General features: G+C 38.1%; 1 protein-coding gene across 1 annotated transcript in view; it reads left to right on the forward strand.

Annotated features, from left to right (window-relative positions):
• The first annotated feature begins 1,646 nt into the window (after positions 1 to 1,646).
• LOC128599611 (contactin-associated protein-like 2) overlaps positions 1,647 to 23,962 on the forward strand; it is a 98,422-nt gene continuing 76,106 nt past the window's right edge. Inside the window, exons 1-7 of the mRNA XM_053611387.1 lie at positions 1,647 to 1,838; positions 6,926 to 7,119; positions 11,523 to 11,670; positions 13,746 to 13,949; positions 14,156 to 14,340; positions 17,595 to 17,738; positions 19,261 to 19,519. Coding sequence (XP_053467362.1) covers positions 1,682 to 1,838; positions 6,926 to 7,119; positions 11,523 to 11,670; positions 13,746 to 13,949; positions 14,156 to 14,340; positions 17,595 to 17,738; positions 19,261 to 19,519 — 1,291 coding nt within the window. The 5' untranslated portion in view covers positions 1,647 to 1,681. The remainder of the gene's footprint in view (positions 1,839 to 6,925; positions 7,120 to 11,522; positions 11,671 to 13,745; positions 13,950 to 14,155; positions 14,341 to 17,594; positions 17,739 to 19,260; positions 19,520 to 23,962) is intronic.

Consider the following 23,962-nt stretch of genomic DNA (forward strand, 5'->3'; position numbering starts at 1 on the left):
GGTATTGGATAATGGATGGATGGATGGATGGATGGACAATATGGCTTGTGTTTGATGTTTGATGCTGTGTTCATGACAGTTGGAAACTCTACATTTTCCAACTCGGAACCTCCTACTTCCCACAATAGAGCGTTCATGCAAACTCAACCATCTGATGTCGTTAATAAAATGAACACTCACTGTAAGCTGTCTACCAAAACTGGAATTAAAGAGTTGTTTGTTGAGTGCTTAAATTATTTTTAAAGTGGACATGATACGTGGACATGTTAATTGCACCGAAAATTACGTGAAAGAGCAGTTTGATCAAAAATCTTACATAAATCGAATGAACATTTTAATGATCAAAGTATCACCCTTTAACCCGTAAATCGTGCTGTTAATTGTTGCTGTTACTTTTCACTGAGAGAGCTGGCATGCTGACGTTATATCACGGAATCGCAACTCTGAGAAGTTGAGTTGGAGAGCCATTCAAACTGGAACTTCCTATTGAGAATTCGAACATTTCCCAGTTCCCACTCGATCATGAATGCAGCATAAGCTCTTGATTAACACAAGCTGACTTTGCAAGATGCTAGAAATTTCTGAATGAGAGAATGATTTGCCTTAGGACTAGTACAGAGTAAACACAATCATACTGGAACATGACAGATACTCACTAGGAACCAGTGTAATCTTCTATGGCAGGTCAACTCTCTCTCTCTCTCTCTCTCTCTCTCTCTCTCTCTCTCTCTCTCTCGCTCTCTCTCTCTATGTCTCTATTTCCATCTGTTTGCCTCCTTGTCTCCCTCTCCCAGCCGCTGATAAGAAATTTACAGTATGTCCTACATCTACAGCGAGCTGATGTAGTAGAAGATTTAGAGATGTTTTAATGATGAACCCATTAAAGGCGCTGAAAATATTTCCTCCTGATGTTTTCATGTCTCTGCACTTAGAGCTGCATTAACATATGCCAACTTCCTGCACTGGCGTTTAAACTCTGAATTTGTGTATTGTCAGGTAGTATATTGCCAAGTTAGCTCATATAAACCATCTCACTAGATATTATAAATAAAAACCCTGCCAGAAAATCTGTCCAGTTTTCTTACCTGGTCGTATCTTAGCTAGATGGATAGAATTAACAATGAAACATGTAAGAATATGACTTTTGAAAAAACCCTGTCAGATTAGCTCATAATAGCTACCTGATGAGAATGAGCAATGATGGCTGTAAACATGAATATGACTTTAAAATCAATTCAGAAATCTTTCCAGATTAGCTCATATTGGCTAGCGTTAGCCAAGAAGAGTATAAACACATAAATGTGATGTCAAAATCCTCTAAAAATAAACAAAAAAACAAACAAATAACCCTGTCCAGTTAGCTTATCTTAGCTAGCAGTGAAGTGTGTGTGTGTGTGTGTGTGTGTGTGTGTGTGTGTGTGTGCACATTCCATGCTATCAAGTAAGGCTTAATCCATGTCCACATTAGCCAAGATTTATCAGTTCAAGGTATCAAGCTGTTTTGTGTAGTAACTGAACTGTGGCTTATTTGTATTTATTTATTTTTTTTATGATATGATTTTAAAAAAATAATGTGTCATTGAAATTTTCTGCATCCTCACTGTACAGTATTTGATGATGCAGGAATGTTTCAGTATAGCGTAAGGGCAAAGCTGAGGCTAATCTGTTGTTTGCTACTAAAATGCATGTGACTGTAACTTCTACTTTGTCCTTGGTGTTTTCTTTAGAGAAATGTGATGATGCGCTGGCCACGCCCCTTTCCCATAGTGCCTTCAGCAGCTCGTCTGTGTTCACCACCGGCTATGCCCCTGAATACGCCAAACTGAACAGGAGAGGAGGTGAGGCATCTGAAACACACACACACACACACTTTAAAGTGAGTGGACCTTGGTGAAGTAAGGTGGACTTTATCTCAAATTACATCATTTACAATATGGGATAAAAATAATTTGACAATTAAGATTGGTTCAATGTGATTTATTGATAGCTAACAGTTTCATGAATCCAACAAAACCCATTCATTAATAAAATAAACAATGAAGAGAACAATAAACGATTATAAATATTGATGTGCGTGTTGGGGAAAATCTGCACAAAATCTGTGGCAGCAGCAGACTAACATCTGGCTCCTGTCAGACATGTTGCTGAGAGAGAGAGAGAGAGAGAGAGAGAGAGAGAGAGAGAGAGAGAGAGAGAAAGAGATAGATTATTATTGTAGTAATCTACAGTATCATGCATAATAAGTTATGCAGGCTGCATACCACATCATACAGATAAACATGAATATGCACAGCCAGCACATTATCCACCACCAGTTGTGGGGTATTTCATTGACTTGTGTGTTACCCTAATATTAACCTTGACCGTAACCTCCCGGCTGAAAAAAACCCCAATAGAAACCCTCATCGGATTTGTAATGGTTTTAATGGGAATTGCATTGGTGTTAACGGAAACTTTAATGGTCCCTGTGGGTCTCTACTGGTAATTTGCGGCCTTCTATTGGTGGCATGTTATGTCTAGTGGATACAATAAAGTACCAATAATGGTAATATTTTTAATGGTTAGCTGATGGTTTGTAATGGTATGTGTAGTGGAAACCATTAGATTGTCTGATGGTTTCTATTGTTGTTGGGGTTTTTTTTCAGCCAGGCTTAGTAACCAAAAGGAAAGTCATTATGGGGACATTTGATGTGTATATAGACAAACCACCCAGCACACTGTCTAACACCTCAATGAAATAATTGTATATTGGTCTATGAATAGAATTTGGTTCATTTTTTTCATAAATAATTCAATTAAAAAAAAACAAAAAACAGTTTACATTGTTGATATCTATAACACAGTTAATGTAAGGCATATCCTCATATTTAACCCTGTCTTAGAGCGAGTCAGTGGACTTTGCATGAATAATCAATGAGACGATGCCTGAGGCTCTGCCTCCATCAACAGGATCTCAGTGACACAGTACACACCATCACAATGCTGTAGACACACTTCTGGACCAAGAGTGTCTTCATCATCTAAATTTGATAATAGCACATGATTCTTTTCCTAACTGTGACATCTTCCTTCTTCCTGCACTTGTAATGGTGCCAGAGCCTTTTTTTCATTTATTTATTTTTTTTTAGCCCCTCCCTCTTATCAGACTTTGGCTTCTCATTACTGTGGTGGAAATAGTCTTGATGGTAGCTTCCTAGCAGCTGTTTCACACTCTCAGTCACACATTATCATCTGTGCTCTGGGTATTTATAATAGCACCCTGGCAGATCCAGAGCAGATGACATCACCATTAGCGATAATAAGGAAAGCAGAAGCATAGAAGACCATCATGGCTAATGAAGGGATCCAGACACCTGTTAGCCAACTACAGGTTTCTAATATCTGTATGTTACGGATTTCTTTGTATTACTAGAGCAAGGTGAGTCAAGGCAATGTTAGTTATAGAGCTCATTTCCTAAACAAGGCACTATACAAAATGGGTAGAAAACAAAGGACAAATATAAAAAAATGAGAGAGAAAAAATTAAAACACAATATGAAATAGATATGCGAAGTAGGTTAAAGTGTGGTTCAATAGAAGGAAGTAGGAAAAGGCGATGGGGGGGGGGGGGCGGGGGGCGGGGGGGGCTGGTTACATAGAAAGGCAGTGCAATAAAGGTGCAGTATTGTTCCTGAGCACAAAAAAACCCAGGCTTAACTGTAAGCCTGTTGGAAGAGGAACGTTTTCATATAATTATTTATTCATGTTCAGCTCTAAGTCAAAATCTCTGTACCTTGCCATTTGTTCTGTTTGCCGTGTTGTGTTTGTTTGGGGACCAGGATGATCCCAAGGCTTTTGACAACCCATGCAAGGGCACCAAAGTATTTGAACTGTGTGAAAAAGTATGTTGGAATTTTTGCTATATACACTTTGAATACTTTTGAAGTTTGGAAAAAATCTAACATTAACTAAAGATGAAAGATTATAGGATTCTAATGCACACACACACACACACACACACACACACACACACACACACACACACACACACGCGTGATTATATTTCTTCTTTTTTTTACATCAATGACTTTCTACAGAAATAAAAATTAAATATAGTGTTTAGATATATTCAGAATTCATTTTTTAAAAAATCTAAAAAAAAGAAAACCCAAAGAAACAAAAAACAAAACAACAACAACAAAAACCGTTTAATGAATAAGTATTTACCCCCTAAGTGTAAAATGTCCCTTTTTACAACATTTTGATTTTGCTATTTTCTTCCATTCTGCAATGTAAATACTGCAATGTAAATACTGCGATGTAAATACTGTATTCTTCAAAAGCGGTAATTCAAGGCACACTTCCAATTTAAATGGCTATTTCATAGTAGAAATAATTAAATAAGATGAAGTAATGGTGTGCAGCCTTATTCCTTTCTTTAAAAAGAAACCCCCTAATCCACACCCCTTCCCACCACCACCAAACAGCATCTTCAAACATACTCCATACCACTTCTGAACAAACCGGATCTGTTCTTTGAATACTGTATTCTCCAACTCTATCAAATTAGCTGGAGAATATTGGTAGGCAGCAATTTGCAGAATAAAGAGAAGCCTATATTTATTACATATACATTTCAGCAATGTGAAATCCTTTTTTCACATATCCCTGCTTGTTAGGAATCAGGGGTCAGAGAGCAGGGTCAGACATGACACAGCATCCCTGGAGCAGATAGGGTTTGCTCAAGAGCCCACAAGTGGCAGCTTGGCAGTGCTCGGGCCTGAACTCCTGACCTACTACTGGGTCAGTAACCCAGTGCCTTAACCACTGAGCCACCACTGAGCAATTTTCAGGTCATACTACAGCTTTTCAAAGGGATTTAAGTCTGGGCTTTGACTTGGCCAGTCCAAAACACCAACCTTTCTTTTCTCACTAAATGCATACAGTGTGTCTGACAATGTGCTTGTGTTTGGCTCCATCCATGTTGCCTGTGATGGCAACAATCTTTCCAGTTTCTCCTGATGAAAAGCAACACTAGAGCATGATGCTACCACCATCATGCTTGATCACAGGAACGATGTTACCTGGGTTTTGGGCTGTATTTGGTTTGTGTCAAACTTTTTTCTTTTTCTTTTTGCTTTAGACCAAATGCCCCTGTCTCACAAGACCCCAAAAGCTCTCAGATTTTCTAGCATGACTTTTCTCAGAAGTGGCTTTCTTCTAGCCACTTTCCCATCGAAGCCGGATCTGTGAAGAGCTGATGATAATGTTCAGGTCTGCACAGGTTCTTCTATTTCAGCCAGTGAGCTCTGTAACCCATTCAGTGTTATACCTGGACTCTTGAACACTTCTCTGACCATTCTTGCCCAAGCACTCAGTTTGGCCTGGTCTTGGTAGTGTGTCATTGTTTGTTATAATGCATTTCACAATGTTCATAAGAAGGTTCAAACTTAGCTTTCTTTTTTTTTATAGACGGAAAAATGTTTAAATGCATCTTTTTTTTTTCTTCTAAAAACTTTATCTCAAAGCTTCAAAGCTCATGGCTGCAGGACTGATCTGATCTGTCATTTTAGCATTGATACCTCTCCAAGTCAGAGCGCTTTATAGTGAAAGCATAGAATTGCACACAGGGGGATTTAAAATGAACACAGGTGTATATAAATACTAGTCCTAATTTAGATTGCTAAAAGAAGAGAGGGGGGGTACTTATCAATTATGCAGATTTTATACTTCTTATATTTTCAATAATTTTGCTGATATCTAATTACTGTATTTAATTTTATTTCTGTAGACAGTCACTTCAAAATGAGCAAAAAACAACCCCCTTATGATATATTTAAATTTGATGTTGCAATACAGCAAAAAGAGGTATAATCACTGAAGGGTGTTGTTGTATGCACTTCCACACACCAGAAATCCCTGCCACAATACACATTTAGTATTTAGTCTCCAGCAGATGCTGTGTGAACCTTCCTCGCAAGCTTTCTTAACTATTCATATAAGGATACGAATAATTAAGAATTCATGTCCTATTCATATAAGTATTTGTATCTGTTTAGAACACATTCCAAATAATGTATTACATGTTATTTGTCATTGCCTCATCTTCTTTGGGTATCAAAAGTCACATGGGAACCATCGTCCAACTTTTATGTTCATTGCTTTATATTTATCATACTAGCAAGCATGAAAAAAGGCTTTATGGAGTGTTATTGCGTTATGGCTTGATATCTCACATCTTCGTCCAGTATCACTTCACCTCTGAGTATTTAAAGCCTTGCGGTCTCCTGTCGGCTCATCTGTGAGATGGAGATAGGGAAGGTAAAGGTGAAATCTTAAGCATGAGACATAGAATTATTTGTAGGCTTTGCAAGTGAAATGAGATTTAAAAAAAAAAAAAAAAAAAAGAAGGCATACAAGCTCAAGGCACTGAACAGATGATTAATACAGGTTCTCTTTATGAGTAGAACAGAACGTTCCTAAAAATCCAGATGTATTTTCTCTTTACAAGCATGACTTGCCAAGATCATAAATCATTTACGCTGGCTTGCACTGAGCATTTCACACTACTTATTATTGACTTGACTGATATATTACTTATTAAAGATAAGTCTGATATTAAGGCCTGGATCCTGAGATTGTTTACATTTGTACAATCTATGAAATGAATTCTTCTTCAAAAAAAGGAATCCAGAGGGAAAAAAATCATCACATTTACATTAGCAGGTGATTCATCAAACATTTATGTGAAATTTTTCATCTACCAAAAAGACGATTTATATGCAATTATTAAAATTTATACTAGAGAGCATACAAATACACACTACAACTATGCTAAATCACACAGATCCTAATGTTTAATGACTAGATTAAAGGTTTTTTTTTATAAACTTTATAAGTTTTCTGAGTTTGCTATGTGAATGGATTGCTCTTTCTGGGTGTGTAGGTGCTGGAGGCTGGTCTCCTCTCGACACTGATCATTACCCGTGGCTGCAGGTGGACCTGGGCAGCAGGAAGCAGGTGACTGCTGTCGCCACTCAGGGTCGATACAGCAGCTCGGACTGGACCACACGCTACCGACTGCTCTACAGCGACACAGGCAGGAACTGGAAACCCTACCATCAGGACGGAAACATCTGGGTAAATTCTGCACGCAGATAGTTTTCGATAGTATTTAGATAGTTTTAGATAGTATTATAGTTTTCTATAGTGGTTTTAAATACAGTCAGGTCTATAAGTATTGACACGGTGACACTTTTCACAATTGTGCCTCTATACACCACCACAATGGACTTGAAATGAAACAATCAAGATATGATTGAAGTGTAGACTTTCAGCTTTAATTCAAGGGGGTTAACAAAAATATTGCATTAACCATTTAGGAATTACAGCCATTTATTTATTTTTTTACAGAGCTCCTCAAAAATAATTGAACGAGCTAACATAATCATAAATATTAGGATTATTTTTAATACTTGGATGCAAATCCTTTGCAATCAATGACTGCCTGAAATCTGGAACCCATAGACATCACAAAATGCTGAGTTTCCTTCAGTTGCTGCTTGTTTAAAGGTCTTTCTGCCTTCACGAAGGGAAAAGCATGCTCAATTGGAGGCAAAATGACGAAAATTGTGTCACTGTCCAAATACTTACGGACCTGACTGTGGTATTTCATTAAGAAACATCAATACACAATTATTGATCTGACAGAAAGATGGGTCCAAGCATCTGACTTCACTTCTAAGAACAATTGATTTCATAAGTATGAACTTTTTGAAAATAAATAAATGTACTAATCTAAAGGAAAAGGACTAATATAGCATTAAATCATCATATGTCACTAGTCCAATAATACATTTCATTATATGTTGATTTCATACAATTTCATTGGTCTAAAATGTCCATTATGTATTGTTTTGTGTTCGTTTTGCCTTTTTTCCCCCTTAGTAACACATTTGTATATTTCTATTTGTAGGTATTCTTATTATCAAAATTCCTATTTTGTATGATCTTCAAGACTATGTGCAATTTTATGCCGTTTATCACAAAAATGACAAACCATCATAATTCATTTGGAGTTTTATTTTGTGCTTTGCTGCTGTGATGAACAGTGCCTATGAATTACATGCTGTCAAACCCATGCATGTTGGACACTGTCGTAATTCCACAATGTCAGTGCCGCTGTGGTGGATGATAAATGGAGCTCTAGTTAGATCTGTTAGCTTTTGATTTGTACTTAGATGTGACATCAGGTGCCGATGTTGAGGATTTATGATGTTCGAGTTCCATTGCTTATTTACTGGCCCAAATCTTATATCACTAAGTACACACCAATCCATTTTGTGCTTTCTATTCTTTTGTGATTTCAGTGCATACCTATCTATATATATTTAATACAACTGAAACCAAAGTGACCACAGATATATGGTTTGTTTAGGTTCTTGTCACCTTTTGAATTTTTTGAGTGAAATTTTATACTCCACATTGCATTACATTACATGGTCATTACATTATTATTATTATTATTATTATTATTATTATTATTATTATTATATACAATTACTATCATCTGTTTTCTCTTTTTCCTTTTTGGTTTTAAGTAATTTATTTTTCTACACATTAAACAAAAGAACACTATCGAGCACTTTTTTATTTTATTTTAAATGTGACACTGCTGTTTGGCTGGCAATTTGTTACCAAACCAATACGTTGTGATATGTATTATAGAAATATCATGATATTTTGTCATATTGTCCACCTTTACAGTCCAGTAGAAACAGGCTTTTGTTTACAATGTCTTTGTTTTGTCTTTACCCTTGTCCTTTCAGTGGTTTGTTGTCCTATTGTGTTTACCTGTTCTGTGTTAATCTTTGATTCAGTTGATGTATTTATACCCTGTTGTCTCATAGTATTTTTAGGAAATCTTTTTGTGCTTTGATTGTTACTTTAAGTCCTGCCCAAGTTTACGAGTTTTGTATGGCTTTGCATGAGTATGGATAATCTTTGTTTAATGTTACCAATCTGTGTTTTGACCTCTCCTATGGACTTTGATTGTGAATTTTGCACATGTTGAGTCCTTGTGTCCTGCATTCAGCCACCGCAAATTACCATGTAGGACTCACTCAACATTCTGATCGCACTATTTACTAAGGTTGAGAGTCATTGAGACTCAGCACAGTGCTAGTGGGTTGTGATGGTAGACCGTGCACAGCCAAGCCTTCTGCTCGTATCACTCCCTGCTGCAACAATGCAACAAAGGACAGCACACTTTTTTCTTTCTAGAGGGCCCTGCAACCGTGTCTACTAATCACTTCTGTGAACACACTGTACCAGAGGAAGGATGATGAGTAGCCAACAGTATTTACATAGCCTGTTATATTTAAACATCATTAGTAGCATTATACTACAATTAGGGCAAAGCTCCGTGAGTGCTTGTTGAAGATAATCCAGTCCCAAACAATTTGGGCATTGACCATTGTTTGTTATTATTCTCCATCTATATTAAGAGGTTAGGGATGTTCAACAATTGAAAAAAATAGTAGTAACATACTCCTTTCACTGCTCTCTTTCTCTCTTTCTCCCCCCCACCCCTCCCCTTTTATCTTCATGTCCATTCTGTAATGTATTCGTGTAAGATTGATCGGAAGGGCTCCCGCACAATAATCTTTCTACCAGACAGTATCAGATATCAGATAAATAATCTGCTATCAGCAGGTATCAGATATGTCCCCCATTGCATTACTGTGTTCACTGGAGACTTGCAACTTCTCAAAAATGTGAATAAATTGGTGAGACCAAATGAAGCAATTTATAGTAGCTATTTTCACTCCTCATAACCCGCAACCACAGTGTTTCTCATTTTCACCTAGACATTTTTCCTCAAAAGTAAAAAATAAAAAAATCCATCTACTTAGGGATGATATTATCAAAAAAAAAAAAGTATTTTATACCTGCTTATATTTAACAAACCTGCCATTGCATTGTTAATGCTAGTATCTTCTCCGTCCTGTGTAAAAAATAATAATAATACTAATAAACTTCTTTCCTCCTACAACATTTGACATATTTCAGTTTCTGTCACACTCTCTGAGGATTTAACACTTCCATGCTCTCCGAGTAGGACATGATTCATTTTGAAATCATGTTACCACAGCAAACACATTTAATTTCACATTGGAAATATTTTGTCGTCTAGTGATTTTCTTGCCTTTCAACTTATATTGAAAGTGTTTCTGAAGGACAAATTGATGTGAGGCTTCCTTTAAAGACCTAATTGGCATGCGTATACTATATATAATTTTCATTTTCATTCTTACACTTTCCTGTTTGTCTTTGTGTTGGAGATCATCATTGCCGGTCATTATGCTTTACTTCACCTATACAGCACAGTGTACCTATAGTACACCTACTGCCTCACCCTCACACTCAGGGTTCCCACTCTATTCACTGCAGAGCTCTCTCATTGACTCCACTCTCTCTATCTCTCTATATCTCTGCTGTATCACATAGAGGCCTGTCTTCATCTGAAAGTAAAAGCCCCCTGAGTGAATAGAAGCTGGATGAAGATGCCAAACTCTCTCCATCAGATAATAGTCTCTTAAATACTGGATTACATTTCATTTCCATTCTCCCAGCAGAAAGATGCCTATTATGCCTTTTGATGATTTACCATAAAAAAAAAAAAAGTCTGTAGAATATAACACTAACTGGCAGAATGTGACAGGCTTCAGACATTTGTAAATAAACTAGAGTTTTCTGAACTGTGATTTATATCATTAGCTTATAAGAATTTGTATCTGTGATATACACAGAATTTGTGTTTTTACAGTAGTTAGTCCAGATTTGATCGGATCCATATACAGTATCAAACAGTCTTACTCATTTTGTATTTGAGCCATATTCTTTAAACGGGAACCAAAACTGTGTTTTGAAGGCCACTAGGCTTTGTTTGCTGGCTACTAATTCACACTACATTGCCCTAGAGAGTTTTGTTGGCACTGTCATGATCAGAATAAACTGCCTTAATAACTAAGAAAAAACAAAATAAAATGGAAAAAAAAAAAAAGCAATGAATGTGTGGCTGTGGCTTGTGATAGTTACAGCTGGCTTGATGTCTAAATAGGCTCCTCTGCTAATGAAGGAGTCTCAATCTTTCTTCAGTCACTTGTGAAGGTGAAGATGCTTGATTAAACCACATTCTAGACTTTAAAACTTGATGGCTTCACTTTTGACCAACTAATTACACACTCACTGAATGTCTAAGGTCCAGAGCTTGTGCTGGAGATAACTGCAAAAATATTTCATTAAAATTAAAGTCGATGTTGCCTTTGGTTTCAAACTTATTGTCTGGCGGCTGTGAGAGGAAGGAATGAACTCCTGTAATAACTGATAAAAAACAATAATTGCTGACGGTTTTTAAAGAAAATTAGATGGAAAGAGTTTCCCCACCTATTACTATGTCTTCCTTTTGGATAAGAACACTATCAGCAATTTATATGTAAATGAGTATGATAAAACAGATGTTTTTGCCTCTGTATCTGCAGACATTTACAGGAAACTCAAACACAGAGAGTGTGGTGCGCCACAATCTTCAGCACACCGTTGTGACCCGATTTCTATGCTTTATCCCTCTGGACTGGAGTGAAGAGGGACGAATAGGCCTGAGGATAGAGATCTATGGCTGCTCATACTGTGAGTTCCTTCACACTCACTGCCTTTCAACTTTATTTCTTATATAGACTTAATGTTCTGTCTTTTTTGTTGTTGTTTTTTTTGTTTCGTTTTGTTTTTGCAAGTTAAACAAATTCCCTCAATTCATATTTAACTTCATATATAAGGTCGCTGTTGTCAATCATAGCTTGAAGATGTCTATAGTATGTATGTTCAGTTCCCCAAGGTTACAATGGGCCCTCTGTTGGACTTGCAGGTTCTAAATTCTCCATAAATTGTCAATGGAATTCAATCAGGAGATTTACTAGGCCATGCAAGGTCTCCTAAGTGGTGGCTTGACGTGGGGGCAGTGGTGGCTTGGTGTGGGGGCAGTGGTGGCTTGATGTGAGGCAGTGGTGGCTTGATGTGGGGGCAGTGGTGGCTTGGTGTGGGGGCAGTGATGGCTTGAAGTGGGGGCAGCGGTGGCTTGACGTGGGGGCAGTGGTGGCTTGACAGGGGGCAGTGGTGGCTTGACGTGGGGGCAGTGGTGGCTTGACAGGGGGCAGTGGGGGCTTGACGTGGGGGCAGTGGTGGCTTGACATGGGGCAGTGGTGGCTTGATGTGGGGGCAGTGGTGGCTTGACAGGGGGCAGTGGGGGCTTGACGTGGGGGCAGTGGTGGCTTGACGGGGCAGTGGTGGCTTGACATGGGGCAGTGGTGGCTTAATGTGGGGGCAGTGGTGGCTTGACGGGGCAGTGGTGGCTTGACAGGGGGCAGTGGTGGCTTAACGTGGGGGCAGTGGTGGCTTGACAGTTAAGGCTCTGGGTTACTGATCGGCAAGTCAAGACCCAGCACTGCCAAGCTGCTGCTGTTGGGCCCTTGAGCAAGGCCCTTAACACTCTCTGCTCCAGGAGCGCTGTATCATGGCTGACCCTGCCCGCTGACCCTGCGCTCTGACCCCAATCTCCTAACATGCTGGGGTATGCAAAGAAAAGAATTTCACTGTGCTGTAATGTATATGTGACTAATAAAGACTCATTATCATTAAAGTTATTTGGTTATATGTTTGGAGTTGTTGTCTCATTGAAGTCCCCAGATTCTTACCAGTTTCTTGGGTAATGAGATAAAATTGTCCACCTCAAATATCTCATGGACTTTGCTCCATTTGTGTTTCCTTCGATGATGTGTAATGCCCCAGTATCCTTTGTAGAGAAGCAATCCCATATCATGCTGTTTTGTCTGACCAATGTATATTGTTCCAAATAAGTTCTGATTTGTCTAAACGCTTTTAGACACACATCTCTGTTCTTTATTTTTGTTAGCAGGGGAGTTTTGTGTGAGGTGTAGGAACTAAGCTGATTGTGGTGCAGTTCATTGTGTATTGATGTCAGTGTAACTGTTCCTACTGCTTTCAGACCATCCTTCAACTCTTTTCTACTGACTGCTGGTTTCTCTCTTACTTACCTTATCATGAGCCTGAGAGTCCATTAGTCTGATTAGTTGTGGTTCCATGAACCTTCCACCTGCGTATTATCAAACCGATTGTACTGACATGGATGTCTATGGTCTTTGCTCTTTGCTAGGGCTCTGAAGGTTTTTCCACTCAAGTGTTGTACAGTATAATAATGTTGTCTCTGAGGACGTTCCTTCACTTTTACCATGATTGCTACTTGTAGTGTGAAAACTTCCCACACAATGACAATGTCTTTTATAATGACATCAGGTGCAAATTTGCAGCATTTACATCCAGAACATCAAGTTCATTTTTTACATATCTTATAATGTATGTATTATATTTTTTTGTTCATGTTTATAAGTGCAAAGTCAAAAGATGTGTAAATTTGAAGTGGATATATGTACTGGAAGTATATTAACTAACAAAAACAAGTGTGTCTGAATACTTATTTCTCTTTACTGCATAGTGAACAAAACACTAATATCTACACTCCTTCGTTTTTTCTGTGTTTTCATTTAAATTGCATAATATTCCTTTACAAATATCTCCAATTTGCCACAGCTATGAAGAATACCTCTTACACCCAAAACCATAATTATAGTATATATTATTTCTTCTCTTTCCTCCATCCCTCCATTATATCTCTCATTCCGGTTCCTCAGGGGCTGACGTGATTAACTTTGATGGGCAGGGTGTGATCTCCTACCGTTTCAAGATGAAGAAGATGAAGATCCTGAAGGATGCGATAGCGCTGAAGTTCAAGACAAGCGAGAGTGATGGAGTGATCCTACATGGCGAGGGTCAGGAGGGTGATTACATCACGCTGGAGCTGAGGAGAGGAAGACTGCTTCTCCAGATCAACCTGGGTAGGGTAGGAGTTTTTACTCATCACTGTTAATCCATGCTTGAAAAATGTGAATAATCTCATACCAGGTTTTCCAAATCCAGAATTGGGTCTGGATTTCGCAGCATTACTGTTGAAACAAGCACGTTTTTTTTTTTTTATAATCCAGCGTCAGACACATTCAGTGCTCTTCCCTAATGTGAGTGTCTGTGTTGTTTTGAAATACAGGCAGCAACCAGTACGGCTCCATCCTAGGTCACACATCGGTGAGCAGCGGCAGCCTGCTGGATGACCATCACTGGCACTCGGTGGTGATCGAGCGCTACAGGAGAAACGTCAACTTCACCCTGGATCAGCACACACAGCACTTTCGCACCAACGGAGAGTTTGACCACCTTGATCTCGACTATGAGGCAAGGGTTAATGGCTTTTAATTAACACTAACCATACAACCCCAATTCCAAAAAAGGTGGGACGCTGTGTAAAATGTAAATAAAAACAGAATGCAATGATTTGCAAATCTCATAAACCTGTATGTTATTCACAATAGAACATAGGAAACATATTAAATGTTTAAACTAACGAAATGCACCATTTTAAGGGAAAAAAATATGGTAATTTTGAATTTGATGGCCGCAACACGTCTCAGAAAAGTTGGGAGAAGGGGCAATAAAAGTGTTACTAAATATAAACAGCTGGAGGAACTAATTAGGTTCATTGGCAACCGGTCAGTAAAATGATTACTTGAACTTGTATTGTCAAAACAAGTAGATTATTATTATTTTTTTATATGAAATATTACATTTGTTTGGGAGACAGAAGTATGGATAACTTGATTCTTTATGCTACTTGAACTTTTTCTAAATACACTTCTTTGCATAAGTATTCACCCCCTTTTCCAACTTTTGTGTTGTTACAACCTGGAATTGAAATGGACTTGATTTGCAATTTTACTCTTTCATTTCCACAATATTTTTAACACAAAATAGTTTAATGTGGTTAGCACGTTCACCTCACACCTCCAGGGTTGGGGGTTCGATTCCCACCCTGTGTGTGCGGAGTTGGCATGTTCTCCCCGTGCTGCGGGGGTTTCCTCCGGGTACTCCGGTTTCCTCCCCCAGTCCAAAGACATGCATGGTAGGCAGATTGGCATGTCCAAAGTGTCCGTAGTGTATGAATGGGTGTGTGAATGTGTATGTGATTGTGCCCGGTGATGGATTGGCACCCTGTCCAGGGTGTACCCCACCTACCCTGATGCTTCCTGGGATAGGCTCCAGGTTTCCCCGTGACCCTGAAGGAAGGATAAGCGGTATAGAAGATGGATGGATCTTCTAGGATATCTCTTAATCAGCTTTGCACATCTCAATCCTGATATTTTTGTCAATTTTTCTTGGCAAAATTGCTCAAGCTCTGTCAGACTCTTGCCACCAATTCTGTATCGGATTGAGTTCTGGGATTTCACTGGGACATTCTAACAAATTAAGGTTCTTGGTTTTGAACCGTTTCAGTGTAGCTTTGGCAGTATGCTTAAGGTTGTTGTCCTGTTGGAAGGAAACTCTCCGCCCCAGTCTCAAGTCTCTTTCTTAACTTCTTCTAGGATTTCTTTGTAATTGGCTCCATGCATCTTGCCATCAAGACAGTTTCCTAGTCACTGTTAATGAAAAGTATTCCCACAACACGATGCTACCACAACCATGCTTCACTGTGGGGAAGGTGGTTTTGCAGCAACATGTGAACACTAAGGCAATAACAATATTTCTTTTTATATTTGTAAATAATTTTGCAAACTCTATTGATTTCTGACCTGTTTCCAATATCCTGGATTATTTTGTGTAGATTCATGACCTATAATCACAATTTAGTCCATTTCAGTTCCAGCTTGTAACACTTGAAAAGTTCAAGTGGGGCGAAGACTTATGTACCAAAGCAATTATTTCTTAATTCACTAAGGATATGTGAATTCAGTTCACACTCAGAGGCTCAGAGGTGTTTAAAAGCTACAGTGTCACTCCAGTACACGCTGTCATAATCAGTATGCATTCAGATCCCCATCCTTACAGTTTTTGTCCAGGGTATGCTGTGATAAATTGTATTTCCCTTCTTAGCATAGTATTAATCCACGTTAAGAATGTGTGACAGGATTATTGTGTCACACAGCATTAATGCATATTAATGTGCTGACTAGCGGGATGTATAGAAAATTGATTTTCAGCTATCAAATATGCAAGCAATGGTTTGAATGCTCAGTTATTCTACTGAGCAATGCTCTGACACTACGAGGATTCGTGCGCATCAATGCTAGACACAATTGGGATGGTTTAGGTGAATGCAGTCCCTTTAAAAGCAGCATTATTCATGTTTTAATTTGCATACAAAAATCAGTCTATAACTGGTGGCCTTTGAATGTAAAGGTTAAGACAATTAGTAGAATAGAGTGCAGAGACACTGAGATGGCACGATGACTAGTTTTTAGTAAGGCGTGCCCATGATTCAATATTTTCAGGCCACAAATGAAGTATCCCATGTTGATGAATTATTAAAACCATGGCCAAGAATTGTGCAAGTTAAGCTCATAACTTAATATGTTGTGAAATGTCATACTTAATACATGGCTTCCAGTTAATCAGAGTGGTTGCCAAGTCTATTCGTTTTGAGAATTTACTTAAGGTGGCTAATAATAAATCCACGTCGCAATCCCAGTCACTTCATTATAACTTTATGCATCATTCCAAGATTAAACCAAATACGCCACTTATGAGAATATGGGCATTGTTACATTATTAATGCCTTTCTAGTTGGACCATACAATTATTTATCAGTCTGTAAATGTCTTTGTAAACCAAAGCAATTAATTGTGCTTAAAAGTTCTGGTAATTGCTTCATACTCACATGCATAGGTTGATAATTGCTAGTCAACAAGCATTTAAGAACATTCAGGACACAGCTGATTGACATTCAGTTCCCTCTACAAAGTTCCCTAAAAGGGAAAGCTGAAAACAGTGAAATGATGACTAAACGGTGAAAGAGCGTTCTAAACGTGACATATCCGCCAGGGTCCTTCCAATAATTTGATAGGATTCTTCCAATAATGCAGCTCAGCCACCGCAGTGTGCCAGCTACTGTAGACACAAACAGAAACTCGTTCTCCTTTTATAGGGTGCCATTACTTATGTAAGTAATTAAGTAGCTAGCCTGATTTGTCTGAATTTATGGATTTCTTTTGATTTACATGAGTAAATCTTTTTTTATATGTGAATTCACACAAACTCAGCAGCTCACATAAGATCAAACTGAACTAACTGGATTTTCATGAATGCAACATTTCTTGTGTAAATGCACTTGTGAATGGTTTTCAAATAAATTTGAGGCCCATTGTTTAAACTTTCAGCTGTAGAGTTGCAGTTTGTCAAAATGCTATTGAATGGCAGTGTTTGCTTGGACAACACACCTTTTTTTTTTTTTTTTTGCTATTTCATCGAGAAACCTGTGGGGAAGCATTAGCTCAGCGTTAAAGCTTCTGTAGCTACTGACTTGCAAAAATGTCTGTCAAACTGTAAATGTAGTGGTATCATCCAGATGTTTGTGCTCACACATCCATGTGGTTAAAAAAATGGTGCGCTGTTTATTCGAGATTTTTCTAAGAGGTCTTATTTCCACTTTTTTGCAGCTGAGTTTTGGAGGGATGCCGTACTCGGGCAAACCCATCTCGGGAGGCCGGAGAAATTTTAAAGGCTGCATGGAGAGCATCAACTATAACGGTGAAAACATCACAGACTTGGCCAGAAGAAAGAAAGTGGACACGTCCAGCTTTGTGAGTTAAATTCTCATTTTTACAATCACCGTCGAATTTTTTTTTTTAGCAACACCTGTACACCAGTACATTTATGCAATTATCCAAACAGCCAGTAATGGAGCAGCAGCGCGATGCATAAAATCATGAAGATACAGGCCAGGAATTTCAGATAACATTCATATTAAACATCAGAGTGGGGAAAAAAAACGTGATTATGGACGAGATAGTTCAAGAGAGAGCAGAGGAGAATGACGAGACTGGTTTGAGCTATGACGAATAGAAAAGAATAGCCACTCTTTACAACCATTCTGAACAGAAAAGCAACTCAGAATGCTAAATATTGATGCAGATGGCCTACTCAGGCAAACATCAGGTTCAACTCCTGTCAGTCGAGAACTCCTGTGATCGTCTGCTGCTATAGTTTCATCATTGTAACGAATGGCTGTTTGAGTTACCACAGCCTTACTGTATCCTGATGTTTGATATGACCATTAACTGAAGCTCTTGACCTGTATCTGTATATCTTTTTAAGCATGGACTACTGCCTTGGTTGATGATTGGTTGATTGGATGATTGCAAACCCCTACGTTTTCTCAAACCCATACTGTTGCCTCATATACAGAATAAATTGCTGTATGTCCTTGCTCATGCGTTCTTGTGTTAAAGTTAGATTTAAATGAGCTTGGCATGAATTTGACTGTCCTTGAATAGCTTTAGGCTGTGGATTGGGACAAATCTATTAGACATGCCTAAAATGTTGGCAAAAACACACGTTAAAACTTTTTAACGGACAAAACCAGTGTTTTTATAATATGATGGCGGGAAGAAAAAAAAAGTCAATTATTTTTTCCACTGGCATTTTGACAAGGTTCTTTCAAAATCAGTTGGACTAATTATTCATGTTTGGCATGTTGCATTAAAATTCATCAGAACACAAGGTGTCGAATGTATTCATTAGCGGTGCCAACATGTTTATAAAGTACTCACAACAGCTGAATGTGTTTTTCTATTTTGTTATGACGGGATTGATTAAGCCGTATACAGTATAAAAACCGAGCTGGAGTGCATTTAGAAAAATCGTACAGCTGGTATGAATGAAGGCACTCGACTTTGACTTGCTGCACCGTTTCTTTTCTTTCTTTTTTTTGTGCTGAGCTTCAGGAATTCACACCACATTCTAAACGTGCTGTAGCTGCGATTTCTGCGAACGATCTGTAAACCTGCGTTCCACATGAGAGATCCCAGAGCACAGTGAACTCATATAATAGAGCCATTTCATTTCATTGATTTGCTCACTAGTCATTCCGAACGTTTAGGCCTCGGAACGATTTGAATGCACTGCTGTAGTTTTAAATATGCATTACGAACACTACATTTGGGAATTACACCATAAAGCTTGATTAGATTTTGATGTCTGCAGTTTTAGAAGAAATACTAAGGGAACAAGGTTCCTCTATTCATATAAATAGGCCTCATCAAAAGTATTATAGTATTGCTGCTACTATCATAATGCGTTTCTCATTTTCTGCTCCACTTGTAGCGTAATTTGACATTCTCCTGTGTGGAATCTCACACCTTCCCGGTTTCCTTCAATGTCACGAGTTTCCTGCAGCTGCCAGGTCGAATGGAGCACAGCATTGTGTCTGTGAGCTTCCAGTTTCGCACGTGGAATCCTAACGGCCTGCTCCTGTTCAGCGCGCTGGCTGATGGCATGCTGGAGCTCACGCTGAAAGATGGCAAAGTCACGGCGCACATCATTATCACGCAGCAGAAGAACTCACGTGTAGACATGACGTCAGGTACAGACGTGCTTCTGTTGCCACAATGCTTTATTGTGGAAAATTCTACTTTATTACACCACTATTTCGGCTATCTAATACCCAAAATCAGTCTCATGCATTCATTTGGATCTTCTTACACATTTAACCTTGTTAAACTCACGGCTAAACACTCTGTATGGGTTCTGTTGTCACTTCTAAAGCAATATTCACACAGAATAAGATTTCCAGACATGCGTCTGTTAAGTAACGTTGCCGGAGGATGTATGCAGTAATTATGACCAATTCGTACTGTCTCCACACAGAGATGGGATTGTCTTTACAATTTACTACGTACACTTCATTTCAACACAAACCATTTGTTTTGACCTTTACTACAATCGCTTGGTGTAGACCTTGTGTGTTGTAGGGCAAGCTGTTTTTGATTATTGGTAGGTCACATGACCTTAACATGTACAGTATGTAGGTTATACCTACTGTTCAGGTCATAAGTTTACATACGCCTTGCAGAATCTGCAAAATGTTAATGATTTTAAAAAACATTAAGAGAGATCATAAAAATCGCATTTAGTTCTGCCCTGAATAATCTATTTCACATAACCGATGTTTACATCTAGTCCACAAAACACAATAATAACTCAATTTACATAAATAAGCCAGTTCAAAAGTTTACATACTCTTGAATCTTAATACCGTGTGTCATTACCTGGCTTATCCACGACTGTGTTTATGTTTTGTGAGAGTTCTTCTTGAGTCCCTTGTTTGTCGTGAGCAGTTAAACTGCCCACTGTTCTTCAGAAAGATCCTCCAGGTCCTGCACATTCTTTTCTTTTCCATCAACTTCTGCATATTTGACCCCTTTACAACAGCGGCTATATCATGTCCAGATCCATCTTTTCACACTGAGGACAACTGAGGGACTCGTCTCATAGATGACTATTACAAAACCTTCAAATGTTCACTGATGCTCAAGAAGGCAACACGATGCATTAAGATCCAGGGGGGTGTAAACTTTTGAACAGGATGATTGGTGTAAATTGTTATTATTTTGTCTTCTGGAAAACACGTAAATATCTTTTGTAATGTCTGAAGGGCAAGACTAAATAAAATCATAAGATCTTTAAACAAAATAACGATTTACACGGCTCGTCCTGTGCAAAAGTTTACACCCCCCTGGCTCTTAATGTATCATAAAAATTAATGACAGAAAAAGTGTGCCCATCCTGGAGTATCATTAGAGTGAAGAAAAAGTGCAAAACCACTTTTCCTTCAGGATATAATCGAATCTTAACGAACATGTACATTTGGACAGGATATGTATTGCATGAGTTTTGTTGCATAGTAATTAGAGGCATTTGAGAGATCGCTTAAGTGAGTGAATAATGATAACTCTAACAGAAGTGTGTGAAAGTATCAGGTGCCGTGAGAAAGAGATTTGATCTGAAGCTGGTAAGTTTACTCTCATGCATTCAGTCACATGGGAAATTAATTTTCCTCCACTTAATATTTAACCGATTTAGATAATCTTTTAGCATTACACATTATGCTACTCACTACTGTTGAGCTCTCACACGCATAAAAATTAAATGCTGTAAAAGTAGAATATTAAAAGTAGATTTATTCACGGCAAGGCTCAGCAGGAGTTTGCTCTTAACCTTTTTGAAGGCTTGATATATAATTTTGAGTCGCAAATTCAATAATTTTCAAAAATCTGTAAGATTTCGACCATAAATATCGGGCCTCGTTTATCAATCTTTGAGTTGTGAGTAAACGTTTTTGTTGGACGAAAGTGAACAAAATGTTCTCACCTTACGATTTCCTTCGTACTCACGTGCATATGTTAATACTGTAAATGCCAATCACTCGTAAATGACCAAGCATGTTCATCATGGCACGGCTGATGTACATTTAGTGATGCCTACAAAACTCGAGAAAAGGCAATGTGCACAGAGCTGAAAATGGAAAAACGACGAATAAATTACGAAAGAGCGCTAAACTTCTAGTGTAGCTTAGCCAGCTACCATAGACACACATTGATACCTTATATAGGGTGCCATTTGTTTTGTCTTAATTAACTGCCTAGTCTTATTGGTTTTTGTTTTGTTTTGGGATATATGTCATATGAAACGACTGAGGATGGTACCGCTTGAAGTACCATGGAAATGGTTTTGGACCTCAACTCCACATGGACATTCTGGCTGTGGTTGCTGGGACGACGGTTGCTGCGATGGCCTTGGGACCTCAATTACCACATACAATTTTGCACTCAGGTCTCCTTTAGTGAACAGTGGACTAGTTCAACAAAACAGACTTCATATAAAAACCATAATTAACTTTCCTTTACTTTCACTCTATCCGTTGTTACACAGATGAGGACGGGTTCCCTTTTGAGTTTGGTTCCTCTCAAGGTTTCTTCCTCATATCATCTCAGGGAGTTTTTCCCTCACCACCGGCTCGCTCAATAGTGATAAATTCACACACTTAAAATCTCTATCCCGTGTTTATATGTTTCTCTAAAGCTGCTCTGAGACAATGTCCACTGTTAAAACAAATAAATACAAATAAAATTGAATTGAATTGAGATTCGCAAAATCTCTTCAATTCATTTCATGCAATTGGAAAAGAGTGAGAGATTTAAACTTACATGCATGTATACAGTTTCATCAACTAGTTATACGATTTGAAGCCTGTCAGTCAAGGTTCACATTCAAAGTCTGTTTAAATGTAAATTTGCCCAAACTCAGGAGCTCTTGTTTTGTATTTTTTTTTTTTCTGAACTAAATGGATTTTCAAGAATAACACGCTTCATATGTAAATGTTACTGCGAACAGTTTGTTCATATCCAGCTTGATAAATGAGGCCCTGTGTCAGTTCTTGACTTACTGATGCTGTAGTCTTGATCCACAGGGATTAAATCCAGCTGTAAGTGCTTGTATGTGCCCAGTGGTGTTACTAAAATTATAATTCCAGGATGTTGAATTGAAAATATATTCCCTTCAGGTTTTAATAATGCGCTGATGTTTTGAATTCTGCTTCATTTAATGTGTTTGCATTAGAGTAGATGTTTGCATGTTTCTTTTTTCTTGAGCGAAACTAATAAGAAGTACGAACTGTGGGCTTTGCTGGATATTCAATTACAAAACTAAACTGACAGGGCAACTGACATTTTCCACTGAAATCTGTCTCTGCAGAGCAATAACTGTGAAGTGTGACAGGTTGACTAATCACACTGATCGCTGATGGCTTCGTTCCATTGTGTTAATGCAATAGCATGAAAAAGAAAAACCTCGACTTTGTTACGCTTGATGCATTTTGTTTTCTTCTTATAAAATGTACTCGGCGGTGCGCTTTCTATTGCCAGTCAGGGACTGATGCCTTCGAGGCATGTGAAGTTTTTTGGGGAAAGATAATGAGATCTGCCTATTGCTTTTCCCAGTGCTTTATCCAAAACTGCTTTCCCCTTCTCTAAATAAATAAAGGCCTCCGGCATTTATGAATTTGTCTCAACTTGAAGCTTCGGTGCTAAATATTTGGTTTCCTGAAGTGATCTGAGAGACCTCATATCCCAGGCAATTTCCTGAAACCCTACAACTTCATAATCAAGAGTTTAGTCAAGTCTAGCCTAGAGTCATAACCTCTGCAGTAATATTCTTAATACTTTCTGCAGATGGTCAAATGTGAAGCCTTTATTCCACTGAACTGAAGCACACAAAGTGATAGCACTTATATATATATATATATATATATATATATATATATATATATATATATATATATATATATATATATCTGTGTGTGTGTGTGTGTGTGTGTGTGTGTATACATAAAAAAAAAACATATATACTAAACCATTTTTCATGATCTGATGATTTTCATAAGGTTTCTACAACACATTTTTAGATTAAGACATAAATACGAACGTGGGCGGATTTAAAGGTTCTAAACACAACTTATATTTTACCAGGATTCTTTTTTTTACAAGCAGGAGTAACACACCCCCAAACTTGAATTTCTCTGAAGACAAAAAACCTTTTTATGCTTTAGAAATCTCCTTTGTCCTATAGTGCTATAATGCATCTTAACATGCATTACCCTTTTATTTTCTGCCATATATTCATTCTCTATGCCTCATAAACACCGCGTTTCATCCCTCATCCTTGGAGTCTGCAGACTTTGCCTTAATATACGGATTCAGCAAAATCTGAACAAGGTGAAGAGATAAAGAGGCTGTTCACACTGCTATTAGGATTTTTGATGGATCATTGTAAAGTTTTATAATATGAATTTAAATATGATTATTATCCAGTCCTGTAGTGGCTGATGAAGAATGATTGAAGTATAAAGATGTGAATTTCCTTACATATAATCTGACGACAGAATAAATTGGTGCAATAAATTTGATATCTTTCTGAATAACAAGGATACATTTAACAATTAGATTTTACCACAATTCCTACGGAATCC

This window comes from Ictalurus furcatus, chromosome 23 (genome assembly GCF_023375685.1).
Source record: "Ictalurus furcatus strain D&B chromosome 23, Billie_1.0, whole genome shotgun sequence".
Taxonomy (NCBI): domain Eukaryota; kingdom Metazoa; phylum Chordata; class Actinopteri; order Siluriformes; family Ictaluridae; genus Ictalurus; species Ictalurus furcatus.